Here is a 21,563-nt window from a genome sequence, read left to right on the forward strand (position 1 = left end):
TGTGTGTCCAATCGCACTTGGCCAATAAAGTGTTCTGTTCTATTCTGTTCTGTTCTGTTCTGTTCCGTTCCGTTCCGTTCCCTTCCATTCCATTCCATTCCATTCCATTCCGTTCTATTCTAAAATGGTCAAGAATCTCAGAGAAGCATCAAGGCTTTGACTTCGTGAATTGTAGACAGCAATATGTAGACTCAGCTAAGCAGGTGCTTTTTTTTTTTTTTTGCTAAGATTTGTATATGAATGAGTCACTTATCCCTGAAGTGAGCACAAGTTGGTTTTTTTTTTTTTGACATTATAGAAATTTCCATGTAATTTGCTTTAAATGTTCCCCAAAGCTGGAAGACTAGACTTTAGTTAGTTCCCAGTAAGAAAATAACTATTTGTGGATCCTTCAGACCAAGAAGGGAAAACAGGATGGAATATGCAGAATATGCAAGTTGCAAATCATTTGCTCTGGTGGGAAAAATGAAAATGTGCCATGTATTTCTTGATGTCAGACAGGACACAGCAGGATTAATAAACAGAAGCACAGCTAAAGGGTTCACAGCACAGAAGATTTCTATAATGAAAAACCTGTAGTGATAGTGTTGTGAGGGACTAACCGTTATGACTTTGGAACATACTAGTGATAAATTTGTTAGTCCTAAGACTCTTTCTGATACAGCATTTGTTTTTTTTAAATGAAGGAACTTCTTGTACCTTTTGCTACTAGTATCAATGCCACAACATTTGTTCATCTTGTAGTTAATTGAATCCAGGAACATATCAATACAGAAAATAGTGGCATGTGATGTGTCATAATCATAGACACAGCTGCTTGTATCAGATGTGATTGCCGAAACTGAAAAATTCCCTTGTTTGACTCAAGAATAATTTTCAGATAGATATAGCTAATTCTGAGTCATGAATTACTGTCCTCCATTAGAAATGATATCAAGAAGTATTAGATTTTTGAAATATGAACTGATTTTTAGTTAAAAGATTTTGAGTCATTAAGAAAGAAAATGTTATTTCTGAAATAGAGATGGGAAGACTTAATGTTTGTAGAATTTTGTGTTATAATACAGTAGCTGAAGCCTTTGTACAATATAGTTTTAGCTTAAGAATTATGAACAAAATGCTTATTCTGAAAGCTAATAATCCTTTCATACATTAGTGATCATGTAATTTCTCAAAGCTTCTAGATTTAACAGATTACTAATGTAAATTCAGTAATATGGTAGAAACAAATAGAAAGTAGTACAGCAGGAAAAGATATAATGGAAAGCGGGGGAGTGGGGGTGGAATAGTCAAATCCAAAAGCCACAAGTGCAAATGGCAAAAGATAAAAGACCATGGAGTGTTTGAGAGGAAGACACTGTTCATCTCCTAGAGACCCATGATGGAAACATTGTTATTTTTTTAAAGGCACCTGCTGCTTACGATTAGAACTTCAAAACTGCTAACCCAAGGAAGTTAAAGAATTTTTCTCCAGCAGTTAAAAGGAATAAAAAGGAACTAGTCCAAAACATCAGGAGGTGGAAAAAGTCAGGGAGAGTGCAGAATTGCTTTAATGAAATTGATCTGTATGCTTTTGCAATGGAATATTGCTTATGAATGGCTGGTTCCAATCTGACTATAATTTATGTCCTCATACTTTTTAGTTGTCTTCTTGGAAGAATCCCCTCTCTCACACACAATTCATAGGGGGGCAGGAAAAGTAAGAAAAGTGGGGTGGTGGGGGATTGGGAAAACTTCCTAGCTTTATGTCTCATTCCTCTTCATGGGTGTACCAATTATTCTATTTTACTTGTGAATTAGGTCACTGGTTCCTGATCTAATGTTTGGAAGATGGGACAGAAATTGGCCTTCCTGGAACAGAATGAAAATGTTTAATACAGGCTACTGAAAAGCATAACCATGGTAGCTTAAAATATATGGTAGCTCTACTTTGCTCACCCAGGCACACCCATGCAACATAAACGGAAGGTTGCTTGCCTGTTTTAAGAAACTGAGATGCTTCATATTGCTTTGATATTTCCCAGCTCTGTTGAGCTGAATATCACATGACCAGCATCACAAAAGACAGTGGAAAGCCAACACAATTGCTTGGCCTTCTTATTGTATTGGTATTGATCAAATTGTCAGTTTGTAAATTTGTCTGAATAGGGTTCAAATGTGGAATTTGCTCTCCCTTAACACCCACTCAAGTACTAACGCTGAGTATTCTTCAAAGAATTTAAAATTAAAATAAAACAGATGCCTGTTTGAAATTGGAGACAGCAGCAAAAAGTGTGGTTTAACAAATGGTAGCCCAATTTAGTGATGGCATTTCAGTTATCCCGTGTGCAAATAGGAGCTTCCACTAGAGCAGCTAAATATCATTGGGTACAAAGTTAATGCACAGCCATGCACACTTGCCCAGCTTAACATATTTCTGTTAAATTCTCATAGAAAGCTCCTGCATATGATTTCATAATAATGCAAAACAATTACTATGTTAAAACCAGTTAGATAAATAGGAGACATTTTTTCTGTTATTTCCTTGAGCTGGAAATTCAGCCATAATCTCTACAGTATGTTTTCATGTCACAGACTCAACTATCGTTTGTAAATCTGGACCTATGACATTTGCAAAATCTATTGTCCAGAGTAATATTTTGTGGTAGAGAGCATATCTGTGAGGGCATGTTTACAGAGCTTTTATGTATTTGTTTATTTCAAATAGACAAAGCATTTCAGAAAAATAATACTAGCTGCATTAAGAATTTCCTTTCTTAAAAAAAAAAAAAACAACTTCTTATATTCATCTACTGAAGTTTTATAATCATTTTTGAAAAAATTATGGAGAACTGGATTAAAAGAACTGGATTCATAAAAATGTCCTGCCAATTGAGTAAAACATAACATTATTGAGGCTTCTTGAAATTCCTCGCTAAAATTTTCAATTGATTCTATGTTTTTCTTCATCCCCAAATATTCATTTTTAAACTGTTGTCTTATGTTTATATCCTTGATGAGTTTATTTCATAAATTAAGCACCTCAAAACTAAGCTTCCTTGCTCAGGTGAGTACATGAAAAAAAAAAGGAAAGAGGCATCCAGCTTCATGACCGGGACACATAAAAGAGAATATTTTTAATGGAGAGCCATAGGCCAGAGAAGGCGAACCTAATAAATGCCTAGCTATATATAGCTGACAAGATCAAGAAGGTGAGAACAATACAGAAGATACCTTTAAGCATTACTAATATTTATTTGTTTGCTTGTTTGTTTGTCAAACATCTACAAAATAACAAGTATAGCATGAACATAAACAAGAACAAAGGAAGTAAATATAGATAAATAGGGACATTAAGACAGGACGGTAGGCATGCTGGTGCTCTTATGCACTCCCCCTTTAAAGACCTCTTAAAAATGGAGTGAGGTTCACGGTAGACTGTTTGAGGTTGAAGCTGTGAGAGATGGAGGCTGTAACAAAGGAGTCTGGTAGGGCGTTCCGGGCATTGACCACGTTGTTGTTGAAGTCGTATTTTCTGCAATCGAGTTTGGAGTAGTTTACCTTGAGTTTGTATCAGTTGTTTGCTTGTGTATTATTGTGATTGAAGCTGAAGAAGTTGTTGACAAGCAAGATGTTATAGCAGACAATTTTGTGAACTATGCTTAGATTGGTCCGCAGTTAGCACAGTTCCAAAATTTTGAACCTGGAGGCATAGGGAATTTTATTGTGAGTGGAGGAGTGCAGTATTTTCTCGAGAAATACCCCTGAACCCACTGAATTGTGTTAATGTCCAATATACAGTGCAGGTTCCAGGCAGACGAGCTGTATTCTAGAATTGGTCTGGCAAAGATTTTGTATGCTCTAGTTAACAATTCAATGTGGAGTGAAGAGAAGAAGCTTCACAAAATAAGGTTAACAATTCTTTTTTTTTTAACAAATTTTATTCAGTTTTTCACATTAAAAACAAAAATCTCTTTTTAGTGGACAACATATTTCTGGGTCATCACCTTTACATACAAATATGACAGCAATTATACATTCATATATGCATACTAAATTCTGTTATTACCTTTTCCATTCCAAATTTTCAGTAAGGAGAGAAACAAACACATTAATTCTAGCGTCTTTCATTAATCTCAATCGAAACATCTTTTTGTTTCATTTCAATTATTTCAAATATAATCCTTTAATATTTATTTTAAAAATAAAGATAAACAATATGTGTTTGCCTAATAATAATAATAATAATGATAATAAAAAAAGTTACCAATGTCTCTCCTTGCTTTTAATAGTCTATATTAACTTATTAATTTAGTTGGTTCTTTAGTCTGTCATATTCCCTTTCCAGTACACATTCTTTTTATAAATTCTAGATTAATACAAATTTTAACACTAAAAAAAAAAAACAAGTATAGGTTTCCCCCCTTTTACTGTTTTGAGTGTGACACTTCAATGATTAAAATATACCTTTATTCCCTCATCTTGATTCCCAATAAACCATTATTTTTAAGAAGTTACAATAATAATCATTACATCTTTTCATCTGGATTCCGCAGCATATTTTCCCCCTTGATTTTTAATAAGAGTTATCAGTATCTATATTACCCTATTTTTAAATATTTTTAATTGCAGAAATATTCTTATTACCCCTTGTCACCCTGCAGAATCCCCCTTTTAATTCATCAACCATTATCTCTGAAAAAACCATTTCTTTTCAACATTTTACTATTTCCGTATTTCTTTATTTCATGCACCTGTTTCTTACTGCTTCTCCTCTCCCTCTTTTCCCCATATTTTTTCTCATTCCAGTTTATATCCCTCTCTTTCTTAATATCTTCCTTTCCCCTTTTCTGCTGGGTCTTTCTGCCTTTCGTGACTTCACAGGTATTCCCCCTTTTGATTGCCTTCTTAAAGCTCAACTTTTTAACCTTCCTACTTTCCCCACTTCTTTGTAGTGTTCTTTGTGTTAATTGTCTATTTAAAATGTCTTATCCTTGAATCAACTCCTCCTCCTCTGAAGCTCTTTCTTCTTGTTCTTCAATCGCCATTTCCATTTTTTCTAACACAGAGCAAAGTGATTTGCCTCTTTCCTGTAGTAATTCTCTCATATTTTTAAGTTCCATTTTTAATTCCCGAAGAGATATCATCATTACACACTCTTATATTTTATGATCGTTAAAGTCCACAAAAAAACCACTTTTACTTTCCTTCTTTCTTCTTTCAATTTTCTAAAGTTCTCAGGTATTCCAGCTGAGGGTCTATACCAAAACCATCAATCAATCCCACAGTCAGTCTATCCTTACTTTTTTCTTTATTCTGGTTCTGCTTTCACTTTCTAAGATTCTTACTTTGTTTCAATATTTCTTTAATGTTATATCCACACAAGTTCATTCAGAAACAGGATGCTTTCCCTTTTGTTTAAGCTCAAGTTTTTGTCAAAAGGTGGCATTCTCCATTATACAAAGTCTTCACCTTTTCCCCCTATTTTTTTATTTAGGGTTTTTCAAACCTCAATATTCCAGCCCAGTCCAGTCTCCAATTTGTAAACTTTATTATTATTATTATTTGACAATCTTAAGTCCAGCTTTATTTTATGCCTGTTTATTCCCAAAACATTTTAGTCCAATTTAGTTAAATCTTTAGTTCCAGCTTCTTCCTTTCCCAGTTTGAAGCCCTGCTTAGCTGTCAAAAATATTTTCATTTTTTTCCCCTCTTCCTTTGTAATTTCGCCGCTCACTTTTCTTTTCTTAAAAATTCCATGTTACCTTAATCCCGGGGTACTTTTGTTTAGTTGTATTGCCCAGTTGTCCCAGTTCAGATGTAATCCACCACTTTCTTCCCTCCTGCACAAATCTTAATCCAGCTGAGTCCTCCTCTTCGGAGTGGCCATTTTAAACCACCGCTGCAGTCTTCTTCAGGGGGAAAAAGACCAAGCTCAGGAGGGGAGATGCTGCTCCCCTCAACCTGGCTTGGGGCTTCCCCTTACTCTGCCGCCCCTCCAAGGCAGCTTCAGCCCCTAATCGTAATAATCAGGGCTCTCCAATGAAAGAGCATGGACCATAGCCACAGAGAGTCGTAATCTACGGTCTGTCAGCGAGGAGGCTCCACCTTCTTCCCCAGTTAACAATTCTTAAAGCCTTTTTGGCAATATTGTTACAGTGAGCTCTGGGGCTTAGATCATTTGAGATAAGTACTCCTAGGTCCTTGACAGAGTGAGGGTCATCTACGAGATTGCTTCCACCTGTGATGACCCGGGGTGTGGCACAAAGGCAACACAGTCAGATAATTAGTAGGAGTCCCTTTATTAGCCCTAGGATGAAGAGGCTGGTGGGTCTTCCTCTGAACTCCCTCTCCCTTGTTCTACCTCCCCCTGCTCTGCCCAGCTGGACTCTACAGGTTCCTCGATGGCCATGAACCACTCCAATGGGATCACTGTCTGAGGCAAGATTTTGTCCCCCCTTTGGGTATACTCGGGCTTCCAGGACAGTGTGTCAGTGAGCTGATTCCACCCATTTGGAACATAGGTCACTCAAAAATCAGATCACACCTTCAATGTCCAGGCCATACGTAAGTATTCCAAGTTGTGATGGTCCATCCAAACCTTGACCTGTTGGCATGCCCCCTCCAGATGGTGCTGCCATGTCTCAAAAGTGATCTTAACCACCAATAGCTCCATGTCCCATATCTATAATAGTGCTCCAGAGCTGACAGCTTCCATGAATAATAGGTGCATAGGAACAAGGTGCATTTGGGGTGTAGGTCTGGAGGAGCACTGCCACATCAGAGGCATCCATTTCCACCACAAATGGCTGGAACAAATGAGGGTGTTTCAGGATAGGCTCAGAGGCAAAGGCAGCCTTCAGGGCATTGAAGGCTTCCTCTCTTCAGTGCCCCAATGGAATTTCTCCCCTTTCTGGGGCCAGATTAGAAAGAGGAGCAGTCAAAGCAGCAAAATGGGGAATAAATGTGCAGTAATAGTTCGAGAACCCCAACAGTTGTGCACAACTTTGAACTGCTGTGGAGGTTCCCACACCTGAAATGACTTTTTCCAGGTCCATTTCCACACTGGCAGGTGAAATATGATGACCCAAGAAGTTGATCGTGGTTTGTGAGAACTGGTGCTTCTCGTGCTTAGCGAACAGGTGGTTATCTCACAAGTATTGCAACACCAACTGCACATGTTGCCAGTGTTCCTGCAGGGATGCCGAGTAGATCAAAATGTCACCAGGTAAATGACCACAAACTGATCTAATAAGTCATGAAAGATGTTGTGCATAAAATGCATAAACATGGCAGGAGCATTGGTCAAGCCGAAGGCATCACGGTGTACTTGAAATGTGTCCAGAAGACTGTCTTCCAGTCGTTGCAGGCATGAACTCAGACCAGGTTGTAGGCCCTTACAGGTCCACCTTCATGAAGATCTTAGCTTCACAAAGCCACTCAATCAGTTCAGGGATGAGGGGAAGCGGGTATCGGTTCTGTACTGTGATTGCATTCAATTTGTGATAATCACAACACAGGCACAGCTCCCCCAACTTCTTGATGAAGAGCACCGGTACAGCCAATGGGAAGGTAGAAGACTGGATAAACCCTTTCTGGACATTCTTCTCAATAAAGTCCCGCAATGCAGCCAGCTCCTGTTCCGACAGGGAGTATATCCGACCCACTGGCAATTTAGCATCAGGCAGCAAGTCAATTGGACAATTATACAACCACTGCAGGGGCAAGTGATCTGCCTTCTTTTCCCCAAACATGTCAGCATAGTCCACCAATTCTGCATGTAGATCCAGGTTCACAGGTTAGCCACACCTCCTGCACAGGTGTGCAGGCAACGAGTGGCACACTTATTGCCAGGGAACTGCACTGCTCCAGACAACCAGACGATCTGCGAATCATGGGCCCATAACCACTCCAACCTCAGCACCATCAGAAAGTGAGGTATTGCAACAACGTAGAACATGGCTTCCTCCACATGCTGCCCAATACACATTTGAAGGCGTTTGATTGCAGCAACCACAGGTCCTGAATGAAGGGGCAGACCATCAATTGTCTCTACCAATACCGGAGGTAACACCTGCTGCAGGGGAATGGACCACTGCATAGCAAAGTGCGCATCCATGAAATTGGCCGTGGCCCCTGAGTCCACCAAGACCTGGATCTCCACCGCTCCCTGATCAGGCACGAACACACTTGCTGTCAGCACGAGGTGCTTCACAAAGGACAACTGTGGTGGAGATGGGTGGACTGATGCCACTCAAGCTGGCCTACAAAGCCCCATACGCCAGGCACTGCCTGTTTCTCACTGCTGCTGACATCGCTGCTTTGGGTGCCTTAGCGGGATACTTGGTTGTCAAATGGCCTTCGTGGTGATCATTTTTGGCTTGGGTCCAGTGAGATTGGGCAGCCCCCAACTGCATGGGCTCGTCCAGAGTCACTACCAACAGTGGTGCCATCTTGATGGGAGCGGATGCGGCCTCCATCCATCGTCATGCCCATCGCTGCTGAAGCCTAGTGTCAATGTGAAGGCACAAATGCATGAGCTCCTGCAGGGTGCGAGGCCATTCAGTGTGCCCAGCTCATCCAGGAGCTCTGACAACAGATCTTCCTGGAACTGGAACATTAGTGCTGTCTCATCCCATTGCAGGTCCTGGGTGACCACCCGGAAGTCAGCAATATAGTCAATGAGTGAGCTTCACCCCTGCCTCAATTCTCTCAATCGCCTATTTGCTGTTTGGGCCCAAACAGGATCCTCAAACATGGCTTTAACTGATAGCAAAACTCAGCATAATTATCCAACAACTGGTTGGGCATTGCCCAATTCACTGCAGACTCTGACAACAGGCTAATCAAAAAACCCACCTTATCCCAGTTAGTGCAGTAGTCCTCCAGTTGAAGGCTCATATAAAACTGGCACTGCCCCCAAAATGCTGGAAATTGGGCCAGCAAGCCAACAAATTTATCCAGCACTGCTACTGGGCATTTGTGGTGTGGCCAGGCAGCTTGCATTTGCACAGCCTGTGCAGCCAAGAGAGACACCTGCTGGGCTAGCTGGTCATTGTCTGCTCTGAGATGATCCATAGTCACCCCATGTAAGACACAAGCAAGTTGGAGGGTGGCTGGGGAGCAAAATGTGATGACCTGGGACATGGCACAAAGGCAACGCAGTCAGATAATCAGTCCCTTTATTAGCTCCAACTTTGTCCCCAATGCCCTGGTTAACGTCTGGCTGGAGAAAAACTCTCCCAGGAACAGCCTTTGGCTGCAGAGAATCAAGTCCAAAACATGGTCAACAAAAATTGTAACTATAAGTTCAATCATGGCAAAATGAGGTAATTAGTCCGGCAGAGCAGAAGCAAGAATTCTAGACTTAAAGGTATGGCAATAACTCAATACATTTGGGGAAACGCCAGGAACACAGAGAACTAAAGTCAACACAAGATAAATTCATGTTTGCTCCCAGCAGCTGCTGCACTCAGCATGCATTTAAATTCTCTTCCCAGCTATGGCTAATGAAGGGAATCAGGGCCCTTTCCTCCCCCATAAGCCATGCAACCCATGTTGCTTTCTTCTCTATTCCTCCCTGCGTGCCCAGGATGAAGAGGGGTGGGCCTGGTTCTTCCTCAACTCCCTCTCCCTTGTTCTACCTTCCCCTCCTCTGCCCAGCTGGACTTTGCCCTTCCCCAGTTTCCTCCACAGCCAATGGAGCCACACTCCCACTCCCTGTCAGCTGTTCATCTTCCTCCTTGGATTCAGACTCCAACAGGGACATAACACCACCTAACTTGTATTTGGTGTTCTGATTTTTTTTTTTTTTGCCAATGTGCAGGACAGAGCATTTGTTAATTGAAATTTGGAGTTGCCAATTGTGCAACCATTCTGACAGATAGTCAAGGCCACTTTGCAGGGCAACAGCATTGTCAGTGGTATTAAATAATTTTATATCATTGGCAAAGAGGATGCGGCTGCTTTTAATATTGTCACATAGGTCATTGATGCAAAGCAGAAAGAGTGTGGGTCCTAAGACACTGCCTTGGGGGACACCGCTATTAACTGGTATTGGATTTGATGGGGCCTTCCCTATTTTGACCATTTGTTGCCTGTTTGACAGGAACATGGCTAACCATTTGTGCAGGGGTCCAGTGATGCTTGTAAGTACTAAGTTTCAGCAATAATTTGTCGTGCACCACTGAATCAAAGGCTTTGCAGAAGTCTATAAAAATTGTACTTTTGCTTTATCCTGGTCCAGATGTGTGGTCCAAATGTTTCTGCAGTATAGGAGTTGCAGATTACAGGACAAATTTTTCCTGAAACCAAACTGCTAGTTAGAAAGTAGGTTGTTTGTTTCTAAGTATAGAGTGATGGATTGGTTTGATTTCATTACTTTACAGGTGATGCAACAAAGTGAGATTGGTATGTAATTTTCTACTAGACTAGGCTCTCCCTTTTTAAAAATAGGTATGACCGTGGCTAATGATCATAAATTAGGCAGGGAGGTGGTTCTGAAAGATATCTTATAGATTGTGCTTAAAGATTTGGCTAGGGCAGTGGCAAACTTTTTCAAAAAGTAGGCACATAATCCACCAGGGCCAATAGATAGGGATGGATTTAGGTTATGTAGTGCTGTTTCAATATTAACTGCTGTAAAGTCAATATGTAGTAAGTCGTTACAATTTGTTGTGATGCAACTAGGAAATGGTGGGCAGTAGCCGTTGCTGTCAACAAAGACTGAACTGAAGAACATATTAAAGAGGTTGGCCTTTACAACTTCATTGTTACAGTCTTTCCCATTTAGGGGTGGGGTAGATTTTGAGTCTTTAAGTTTGGCTTTAATGAAATTATAGAAGGCTCGGGAAGAGTTCGAGTTTAACAGCTCTTCCTACGTGTGTGTGTGTGTGTGTGTGTGTGTGTGTGTGTGTGTGTGTGTGTGTATTTCTTCAACTTCCAGCTGAACCACCATTGCCAGATGTGATGGTCTGATTCTATGTAACTTTTTTGAAATCAGGAAGATCAGAAAGGTGCTGGTGTTTAACATTAATTAGAAGTTTGCAGCATTATAGTTGTCTCAGCAGGTGGCAGCACTTATCCAAACTTGACTGAACTTGAAGTCAAACTAGATCAGCTCTGATTAATATTTGGATATAAAACTGCTTAGGAATTCCAGAGTTGCTGGCTAGACTGGAAAGTTAAATGTATCAGAGGAAGCCAGTGACGCCCACCCCCTTTCTTAACTCTGCCAAGAAAACTTCATGAATACAATTACCAGGAGTTGAACTCAGCTTAAGGGCTTTTTTTTAAACTACTGCTGCTATTATTTTAGACTTACAGTCAAATAATCTTACTGTTATCATTAACCTTAAAAACTAATAATTTTTCCATGTTTAGTTATCCCTTCTTTCTTTATAAGCTCTGAACAACTCTTGAAAGTTTTTAGCTAACATATAGTAGAATTTTAAACATATTTTCTTAGACGTGAGAAACTCTTAGTTCAGTCCAACTTTTAAGTGAATGTGCTCATAACCACATTAATCTTATATTTTAATATAAATGATTATTGCTTTGATGAATTTTGGTACAGTGCTTTCTTCTAGCATATTTTTCATATTTCCAAATCCAGGTTTTCTCCATGCTTATAGGAAAATCCTTTGAATCATTGACACCCTTCCTTTGCAGCTACTGAGTCATAATTTCAACCAGAAAACCTATTCGATTAGATCTTAGGACAGGGAAATATTATTAGTCTGTAGATTTACTCTCTATATGTACATGTACAATTAAAAGATAACAACAACAGAATTCTAAATAGTTAAAACTATTTGTAGGAAATCATTTTCATCAGAGGAAAAATATAAAGAAGCAGTGGCTCTTGAGAGATATACCTGAAAGATTTTCCCCATCAAAGTGATAGGCCTGGATGCCAGTAAAGAAAGTATCCAGGAATTATTATAGTGCCTTATCTATTTTTGAGTAGGATATTATCAGGAATTATCAGGGCCTTTTATGTTCCATTGCTTAGTGAAAACTGTAGTGGGGTGGGGAAGGAATGGGATTTTGCAGGAACCTTCCACCAGAAGTGGGGAGGGAATGATTTTGCAGTAACCTTCTCCCTGGAGTGGGGTGAGAGTGGAGATTTTACAGCATCCTTCCATCAAGCCACGCCTGCAGAACTGGTAGTAATTTTTTTTGAATCCCACCATTGGTGAATATGCATACATCTGCTCACATGAATATTCAAGTGAACTTCATTTGGGTAGTCAAGGGTATCTCTGCGCACATTTCCATTTTTATCTGTAACCTTTTTCATCTAAAATATCCTGCATAAAAATTTATAGACTATGACTTTTAAAAACAAAATAGCTGTTTCATCCTTTGATGGCCTTATGTAACAAAATGTTGCTTCCACGGTTTTGTTTTTAATGTGTTTATGTTTAATGTGTCCTGCAACTTTTATATATTTGATACCTGAAATATTGAGGCAGAATGGCACAAAATAAAAAAGTGATATGGAGTTAACTCCTACAGGGACAGTTTTGGTATTCTAAGTGTAAATTTTTATTACTTTGAGAACTTGATGAGGAAGTAATATCTAGAATATATATCTTAACAGCTTGCATGATAAGTCATAATATATGTATACATTGGGGAATAATTCTTAAGTTTTATTCTTTCAGCATCCATTTTTTTAAAAAAGTTTAACACACAACCATTGCAGAAAATTTCCATCCACATGCCTTTCAGACAATCTTTACAGAAGGATTACATATGATGATCTCAGAAATTGCTATGAAGATAGAACTAATACAAAGTTTGGCTTTCCAATACTGTAAAATTCACTTATTTATCATGCTTCTTGCTATAATGTGTAATAATCATGGTGCATGGTATAACGATAGAGATTTGGTACATCTATGCTTAATAGCCATAAAGGTAAAAGTTTCCCTCGCACCTATGTGCTAGTTGTTTCCAGCTCTAGGGGGTGGTGCTCATCTCTGTTACAAAGCTGAAGAGCCAATGCTGTCCGAAGATGTCTCCATGGTCATGTGGCTGGCATAACTAAATGCTGAAGGCACACGGAATGGTGTTAGCTTCCCACCAAAGTGGTCCCTATTTTTCTACTTGCACTTTTACATACTTTCGAACTGCTAGATTGGCAGAAGCTGGGACAAGTAACAGGAGCTCATGCCATTATGTGGTGCTAGGGATTCAAACTGCCGAACTGCTGACCTTTCTGACTGATAAGCTCAGCATCTTAACCACTGAGCCACCACGTCCTTGTTTAATAGCCATACTAATGTGTATAAATAAGGCTGAAAGAACTGTGCAGGTTGAATCTGCAACTGAACAACTATCATGGAAGAGCTGACACAATGAATTTGAGTTACAAAAAAACCCCACCAAACCCAAGAATTTTAAGAATGACATCCTGACAATGCAAATTTTTCAACAATGGGATAGACATCATTGGAAAATTGCCTCCTTTTTAGCTATACTTTTACATATATTTCAGGGTTTTTTAGCAGTTGAAAGTAGAAAACACTGTATAAGGTCTGTTCTAATATAAATAATGAAATTAGATATTCTGGTAATAAATGTATTTCAGCCTTCCATCCTTCTGAAATTGGTAAATATTGCCGCCGGGTTGTTGGGGGCAATATGCTGACTCTGTAAACTGCTTAGAGAGCACTGTGAAGTGGTATATAAGTCTAGGTGTATTGCTATTTGTGCCTCATAGTTTCTACTGTTTTGGAAAAGGCAGAAAATCCCAGACTTAAAAGTAATCAGGAAATAGAAAAATACCTTTAGGCTGATGTTGCATCTTAATTATTTATTTCTTATATTAAATAATAGTGTTTATAGCAGAAGCACTTACTGTAGTACATCTGGAAGATATTATGCACAAAATTAATAATAGATTTCTTTTTTTTTTCAACAGGACCAGCTGTAAGGTATAGCCAGTTTGAAGTGTCTGAACCTAAACCACCACCTCTGGTTGGACAGCATACACTGGATGTATTGAAGAGTACATTGGGGTATAAGGATGATGTTATACAGGATCTGTTTGATGCTGGGATAATAGCTCAGCATGAATTCAAGTGAATTGAATTTCCATTCATTATGATCAGGATGCCTGGGGAAACACATTTCCATGGCTTCCAAATTCAACAGAATGAGTCAGGAACTATAAATCCAAGAGTGTTCAAGCAGCAGGACAGGGCTCTCTTTGCTTGGCCTGAAGATAGATATAAAGAAATTCATTTTCTTTTCTTCATCCAAGGAACTTTCAACTGACTATCACAAAAAGCAAGAAGTTATAACTCTTAAGCACTGATGTTACAAAATAAAATCCACACTCTTCCCATCCCCATGCTTTCAGTAGTGCTCTTCTTTGGAAATACATTGATGAATTTTAGAATATCTAGCTTCTATGCCAAGAGCAACTAATAGCATGAATAAAGCTAGTAGAATCTAGACCATAATTAACAGCACACGATACATGAAAGCAAAGCCACTTTTTGTATACAAAGCAATATGGCATTTCTTCAAAAGCATTGGGTGGGAGGAAGGCATTACTGTTCAATCTTGCAGGCATATAATTTAGATCAAACGTACATCTTGACTAAGAAGATTCCATTGGGTTTTTTTGTGTGTGCCTGTACTAAAATGAGCCATTGCTCTCTTTCCCCGAAACTAAATAAAACTAACCCAAACTGACATTCAACAAATAATGACCATATTTCATTCAAAGAATCGGAAACAGGCTTGCTCATAAGTGGCCTGTCACTTTGTTTCTAGTTTAACAAGTAACATCCTCTGTGCTAGATTTGAACTTCGCAACTTATGTTGTTTTACCCCAAAAAATTAAAGGAAGAATATTATTATATAATTAAATTTAAATGGAACTGCTCTTGTCTTTGAAGTTATGTGGTAAGGACTTCCTTTGTTAGCTTAAATTGTGTATCGTTATCCTCTCATATTTTTAGATTTCCTTCTAATGTTTTTTCCATTTTCGTGTGTGTGCGCGCACACACACCCAAAAACTTACTTATGCTCTTGCAGTCTCAGTACCAGAGTAAATCATTTGTCCATATGCTAAATCCATTATGAAATTCTGATGCAGAAATATTTGTAGCTATCAAACATTTGGAGCAAGTGCCAGAAAGAAATAAGCAGGGCAAAAATAGGTTTCAGGGTTGGAAGTACAATTATATAATTCAACTTTAATTCAAGAAGAGCAGCCAAGGTTAATGAAAGAAAGAATGTAGAAAGTCACTTTTAGATAACATCATCTGTTCCCTAACTGGCAGTTGCAGTAACTTATTCTTTCAAAATAATATTTACAAATAGATATAATGATTTCACTCAGTGAAAAAGGCCATCTCGTCCTCATTTCCAAGAATAAAAATATTTAAATTAGAGTCAGCTTTGTTCAAAATCTCTGAAAATAAACCATCTCTGGCTTAGGTCAAGGCTTCTGAAAATATCTTTCAGTAGTTTCTCAGGCCTACTGATTCAATTTTTTTATTTGGCTCAGTACATTTATTGAAACACACATGCGAACATGATATTCACAATTTGCTCCTGAAAATAAAGATGTAGATAACATATAGGCTGCTTGAATTGCAAAAACTTTCTAGTTTCATCAGAAGCAAATCATACAGTAGCTTGATTAATGCTTTAAGAATGACTTACAGCAATGACTTACTTAAATTTATTTTTCTGAACATTATTTGAACAATTTAAATGGTTTGTTTAAAAATTGTTAATTTTTTCCTATTCAAACCTAGCAACCATAGTAGCTGCCATTCCAAGCTAAGCTACTTCATTTCTTTAATAACTTGCAAACAAACCAGATCAACATCCATTGAAAAAAGCCAAGACTGTAAAGTAAAAGCTCACTTGATCTGTTCCCTGGTGAATATCTGAGAAAGAAAATAAACTTTCTAAAGTTTAATTCCCTTCTCAGATAATTGGGGTTGGTCCTGAGTACTTGATTACTTCAAATATTTTAACCTTAAAGAGAAGTTATATATAATTAAGGTACCTGAAGATCAGAGTCACATGTGCTATGTTGAAGTTTCTTAGTAATAGAGGCTTGGCATATGCAGAAGCAAATGAGGTAAGAATGAAGAAGGGAAATAAAAAATATTAATGTAACTCAAAGCTTGAGAAATCAGATCATGATTCATAAAATCCACTAGATAAATCTGTAGAACATAATGTGGGATATATTTTAATAGAAGGGACTATTATGAGATTCTTGTCAAGGACTCCACATGGAATGTACTTAAATGTAATTGGAAGAATAATATGCCATGGGCATCTGTCTTAATTAAGTAGTATTGAATAAGCAGCAGGGAATCTCCTTATATATGGTAGGTTTTTTTTCTTTTTAAGTATACTGTGATATCAATGTTTATTTCTATTTTACAGTCAACAAAGGAAAACCAAAGACTTGGTTTTTGAAAAAAAAGTTGTAAGTGCCGCTGTAATCCTTAGATGGTATAGAATAACACTGCAAAATTAACCTCAAAGAAAGTATTACATTATTTTAAAAATTGGTATTGACGCACAAAAGTGATGTATTCTCAGATTGCAGATTGTTGTGTAACATGTGCCCAATCTAATTATCTCAGTTCCAAATGTCAAAAACCACACTTTCCAAACCCTCCATTTACTGAAACTGAGCATAATATTCTGTTGCCACATTGTGAAAGCCTTCCCAAAATTGACCAAAATATTACTAAAAGCATTTAAAATATTTCCCATCCCTCTTCCCTCCTCAAAACAATTTACAATAAATTTATTTCAAAATGTTTGCAAGACTGTCGTTTATTCAAGTAACAGTGGAAACACTGATTAAGTCCAAAAATCCAAAGCTTCATAAACAAGATGAATTCATTATTAGTTCTGAACCAACTGTTATAGTGATCAATTTGATTGTTTTGTATGTTACAAAAATGGCATATTACTAGCTGAATAACATGAGAGAAGATTAAAGAAAGCGAGGAAAATGCTTATGTATTTCATCTGAGTGTTATTTCATTTATTCATTCATTCCTGGCAATAAGAAGGAAAAAGACAGGATGTTAGGAATATTAATATGAATTGCTTAAGAATTACATATTTAAAAGAACCTGTAATCTGGAAATCACTCTGGGTTTTGTGAGACTGAGTTAACTTGATTTGTACTACTTTATGAAATAAACATTAGAAACTGTCTTTCAATCTCATTCAGATTAGAGAACATAACTATATCTACAATGACAGAGTATTTCTCTAGGGTTACAAGTGCAAAGTGAGGATGAAAAATTTGCTAAAACTTAAATGTTTTGTCATTTAGGTGATTTTGTAATATTCCACACCTATTTAAGAGTTCATGTTCTTATCTTCATTCATCTTCAGACTATTTGTGTATTCATTTTTAGTGTTTAAGAAGGAAATTTGTTATTTATCTATTTTTTACTTTTTTGAATGGCAACTGGACTTTCTTGTTTTTTCTTTTGAAGATGTTTTGCTTCTCATCCAAGAAGCTTTTTCAGCTCTGACAGGATAGTGGATGTTATGTCCTGAGAACTCTAGGAGTTCTCACTCAGGTCCACTCACTTTGCGTGGCGTTCTTCCCTTCACCCATTGGTTGGTTCTCCCCCAGCAGCCAGCTATAAAAAGCAGGCTGCGGGGTTCCCACCAGTTGCTGATTGCTGCGAGCCAGTTCCAGGCGTGGCAAGCACGGTCAGCCCTTTATTGTTTCAATAAAGTATTCGTTGCATTCATGCTCTGGTTCAGCCTCTCTTTTCCCAAACTTAACACTGGCGACGAAGGTAGGATGGCTACCAGAAGCACCATGCAACCGCTGAGTCACTAGACCGCCGATCCGCAGCCAGAGAGAGCGATCGCCGGCGATAGAGCAACACTGATCCGCAGCCAGAGAGAGCGGTCAGTAAACAAAAAGAGCAAACAAAAAGAGCAAACGCTGATCCGCTGACAGAGAAAGCGGCCAGCAAGCGATAAGAAGCGTAACGCTGATCCGCAGCCAGAGAGAGCGGTCAGAATCGAAAGTTAGAAGCGTCTGTAGCCGCTTGTTAGCCCAGCTACAGGGAAAGTGAAGCGCTGCGAGCCGCAGCCGCTCAGTATTAGGCGCGAAATTCAAACGGCTGTCATTTGAATTTCAAACCTAGAAGGCACAGCACAGCGCTTTGTAGTCCAGCCACTGACGCCCACACAGGCGCGAATCTAGACGCCGCCAACGGCTAACAGCCAAACGTGGTTAACCCAGAGAGAAAGAGAGGATTGCGAAAAGCCTCTCCTGAGCTGAAATCACTCGCCTACCACAGGCACTAAAACATTGTCTGCTGCCCCAGAGAGATTTTTTCCACAGGTAGTTCAACCAGCCCCAGCACCATGAGTTCCAACCCAGTCTTCCGGCGTTCAAACCAGACGAGGAGAAGTGGGAATCGTATAAGAACCGCTTTAATCATTATATCGATGCAGTCGGCCTGGCGGATGCGGGAGAGCATCGAAAAAATCCTATTTCCTAATCTACTGTGGAGCCACCGTCTACGATACTGCCACGGCACTCGTGGCTCGTGAGCTGAAAAACGTTCCGTGGTCTGAGTTACTTGAAATCCTCACTAACCACTATTCTCCCAGGCCCTCACAGATTGCCAGGAGATTCACCTTCCGTATGAGGAAGCAATCGAGCAAGGAGACCATCAATCAATATATGGCCGCTCTCAGAACAGCAGCATTGCATTGTGGGTTTGGAACCTACCTGGAGGACATGCTCCTTGATCAACTAGTCTGCGGGTCAGGACCTCCACCTGCAAAGGCGCCTTCTCGCCAAAAAGACCTCAACCTCGCTTGCAAGCAGTCGAGGAGGCCTTGGCAGCTGAGTTGGCAACGAACTCAGCCACCGAAACCAGGGCCCAAGTGCCAAGCTGACATCACTTCCAGTCCACTCCGAGGAGGTGGTAGCAGAGGAAGCCATCAGTGGAAAACGACGTCCACCGCCTCTCCAACGACAGACGGCCGCAGGTAGGAGCCAAACAAGAAAACATCGGTCCACCCAAGCACATCACCCTGTGCCTAGCCTGTGGGGATCTCATCAGAGGGCCACCTGCAAGTTTAAGGGAGCCACCTGCAATAACTGCCATAAAAGGGACACATCGCGAGAGTCTGCCAAGCCCCTCAAAGCGCAGCACAAAGACACCCCCTCGCACTCGGGACCACAGAGGCAAGTATTGAACTGTTGCACGCACCACCTTGCCAAGCACACTTGCCACACTGTTAGTAAAATTCTCTCTCCGTTTCCCTAGAAGGTAAACCGTGCCGCATGGAGGTTGACACAGGGTCAGCGCTCTCAATTATCTCGTGGAACACCCTCAAGAGACTCCAACCCAGCCTATCCACTAGCCGGCTCCAGAGATGCCAGTTTAGCCTGAAGGACTACCAGGGAAGACCATTCCTGTAATCGGCAGAGGCAAGTTCCTTGTCAGTTTTAAAGCTTTTAAAGGTCACCTCTAGTGGTAGTTAACGGCAATCTACCCACCTTATTGGGGCTCAATTGGTTTCCCCATCTCGGCCTAGGGCTAACAGGAGTCCATGCTGTCTCAACCTCAGACACTGACTCCTTATTCGCTGATTACTCAGATGTGTTCAGCGAAGAGCTGGGGTGTTATAACGGTACCCCATCTCATTCTCAGTTGACCCCCAGGCAGTCCCAATCAGGCTAAAACCGCGTAGGGTCCCATTTGCTATTCGGCCAAAACTAGATGCAGAATTGGATAAACTGTTAAAACAAGGGGTCATTGAGCCAACAGATTTTGCCAAATGGGAGACGCCATTGTCACACCCCTCAAAAAGACGGTAGCCTGAGAATTTGCTCGGACTACAAGACGACAATCAATAAATTTTTGCAAGTTAGCGCTTATCCTGTGCCCGTCATTCAGCATTTATTACACACATTCGAACCAGGCAGCATTTTTGCTAAATTGGACATGTCTCAAGCATATCAGCAGTTCCCTGTTGATAACCAAACAGCAGAACTCCAGACCATTGTCACGCACAGGGGTGCTTTCCAATGCAAGCGTCTCCAATTTGGCGTAAGAGTTGCCCCAGGTATTTTTCAATCCCTCATGGAGCGGATTTTGCAGGGCCTCCTGGTGTAGTACCCTACTTCGACGACATCTTAGTCTCGGCCAGGGACAGACCCCAACTCTTCCAGAGAGTTCGAGCAGTGTTAGAGAGGTTCAGACAGCATGGCCTCAGGTTGAAAAAGAAAAATGTGCCATTGCCACTAGACAGGTGGACTTTCTGGGTTATAAAATTGACGCCTCTGGCATCCACCCCTGGAGTCCAAGGTTAAGGCAATCCACGAGGCACCCACTCCAACCTCCAAAACTGAGCTGCAGGCTTTCTTGGGGCTATTGAACTTTTATGCATCCTTCTTGCCCCATAAAGCATCAGTAGCCGAACCCCTACACAGATTACTGGATAGAAAGTCACCGTGGCACTGGGGGCACAAAGAAGATCAGGCTTTCCACGCCGTCAAATCACTACTCACGTCAGAGGCGGTACTTATTCAATTCGACCCTAACCTTCCTTTAGTGCTGGCAGCAGACGCATCCCCTTTTGGAATTGGGGGCGGTACTAAGTCACAGGCTTCCCAATGGCGCCGAGGCTCCCATCGCCTTTTTCTCAAGGACGCTCTCTGCAACGGAGCGCAATTACAGCCAGATCGATAAGGAAGCCCTAGCAGCTGTTGCAGCCGTGAAAAAATTTCACGAATTTCTTTTTGGCCATTTTTTCGAGCTGGTCACGGACCACAAGCCCCTCCTGGGCCTACTAGCCAGGGACAAACAGACCCCTCAAGTCCTTTCCCCTAGGATGACAAGGTGGACCCTCTTCCTAGCAGCCTACTCCTACAGACTTATACACCGCCCGGGTAAAACACTGTCCCACGCTGGCGCTCTCAGTCGCTGCCCCTGCCGGCTCCGGCTGAAGACCCTGCTCCTGTCCACGCGATTTTCGAGATCACCCAGTTGGACCTACCATCACTGCCCTTGATATTGCGGCTAAAACCAAGGCAGATCAAACGCTCGCCCAGGTGCTCGACTGGGTGAGGAGGGGGTGGCCAGGGGCAATGTTGAAAACAAATTCACACCCTTCAAGACTCGCATGCAGGAGTTGTCCAGTTTGCAGGGCTGTCTACTATGGGGCACTCGAGTGGTCATCCCGACCTCGCTGTGTACCCGAGTTCTGGAAGCGTTACGAGGGACACCCTGGCATCGTGAGAATGAAGGCATTAGCACGCAGCTACGTGTGGTGGCCGGTCTCGACGAGGACGTTGTCAATTGGGTAAGTTCCTGCAGCATTTGCCAGGAATCCCGTCCTGCTCCCCCATTACCACCCCTACTAGATGGGAAAGCGCCAGCGCTCCTTGGTCCAGAATTCACATCGACCTGGCCGGCCCTTGCATGGGAAGATGTTCCTAGTGGTCGTGGGCGCCTATTCTAAATGGATTGACGTAGCACAGCTATCCACGACCACCACACTAGCAATCACCAACGTATTAACATGCCTGTTCGTAA

At 40.7% G+C, this 21,563-nt stretch overlaps 1 protein-coding gene and 1 long non-coding RNA gene across 5 annotated transcripts in view; one reads left to right on the forward strand and one right to left on the reverse strand.

The window, feature by feature from the left end:
* Window positions 1–16,792, forward strand: part of SUGCT (succinyl-CoA:glutarate-CoA transferase) — a 480,947-nt gene extending 464,155 nt beyond the window's left edge. For all 4 annotated transcript variants that reach the window (XM_087916660.1, XM_026702266.2, XM_087916665.1 and 1 more), the window contains one exon: window positions 13,910–16,792. In XM_087916660.1, the coding sequence (XP_087772786.1) occupies window positions 13,910–14,073 (164 nt within the window). In that variant the 3' untranslated portion in view covers window positions 14,074–16,792. The remainder of the gene's footprint in view (window positions 1–13,909) is intronic.
* LOC148124072 (uncharacterized) overlaps window positions 1–21,563 on the reverse strand; it is a 41,917-nt gene that overhangs the window by 9,778 nt on the left and 10,576 nt on the right. The window lies entirely within an intron of this gene.

The sequence above is a fragment of the Pseudonaja textilis genome, chromosome Z (genome assembly GCF_049901715.1).
Source record: "Pseudonaja textilis isolate UNSWEBS1 chromosome Z, rPseTex1.2, whole genome shotgun sequence".
Classification (NCBI taxonomy): domain Eukaryota; kingdom Metazoa; phylum Chordata; class Lepidosauria; order Squamata; family Elapidae; genus Pseudonaja; species Pseudonaja textilis.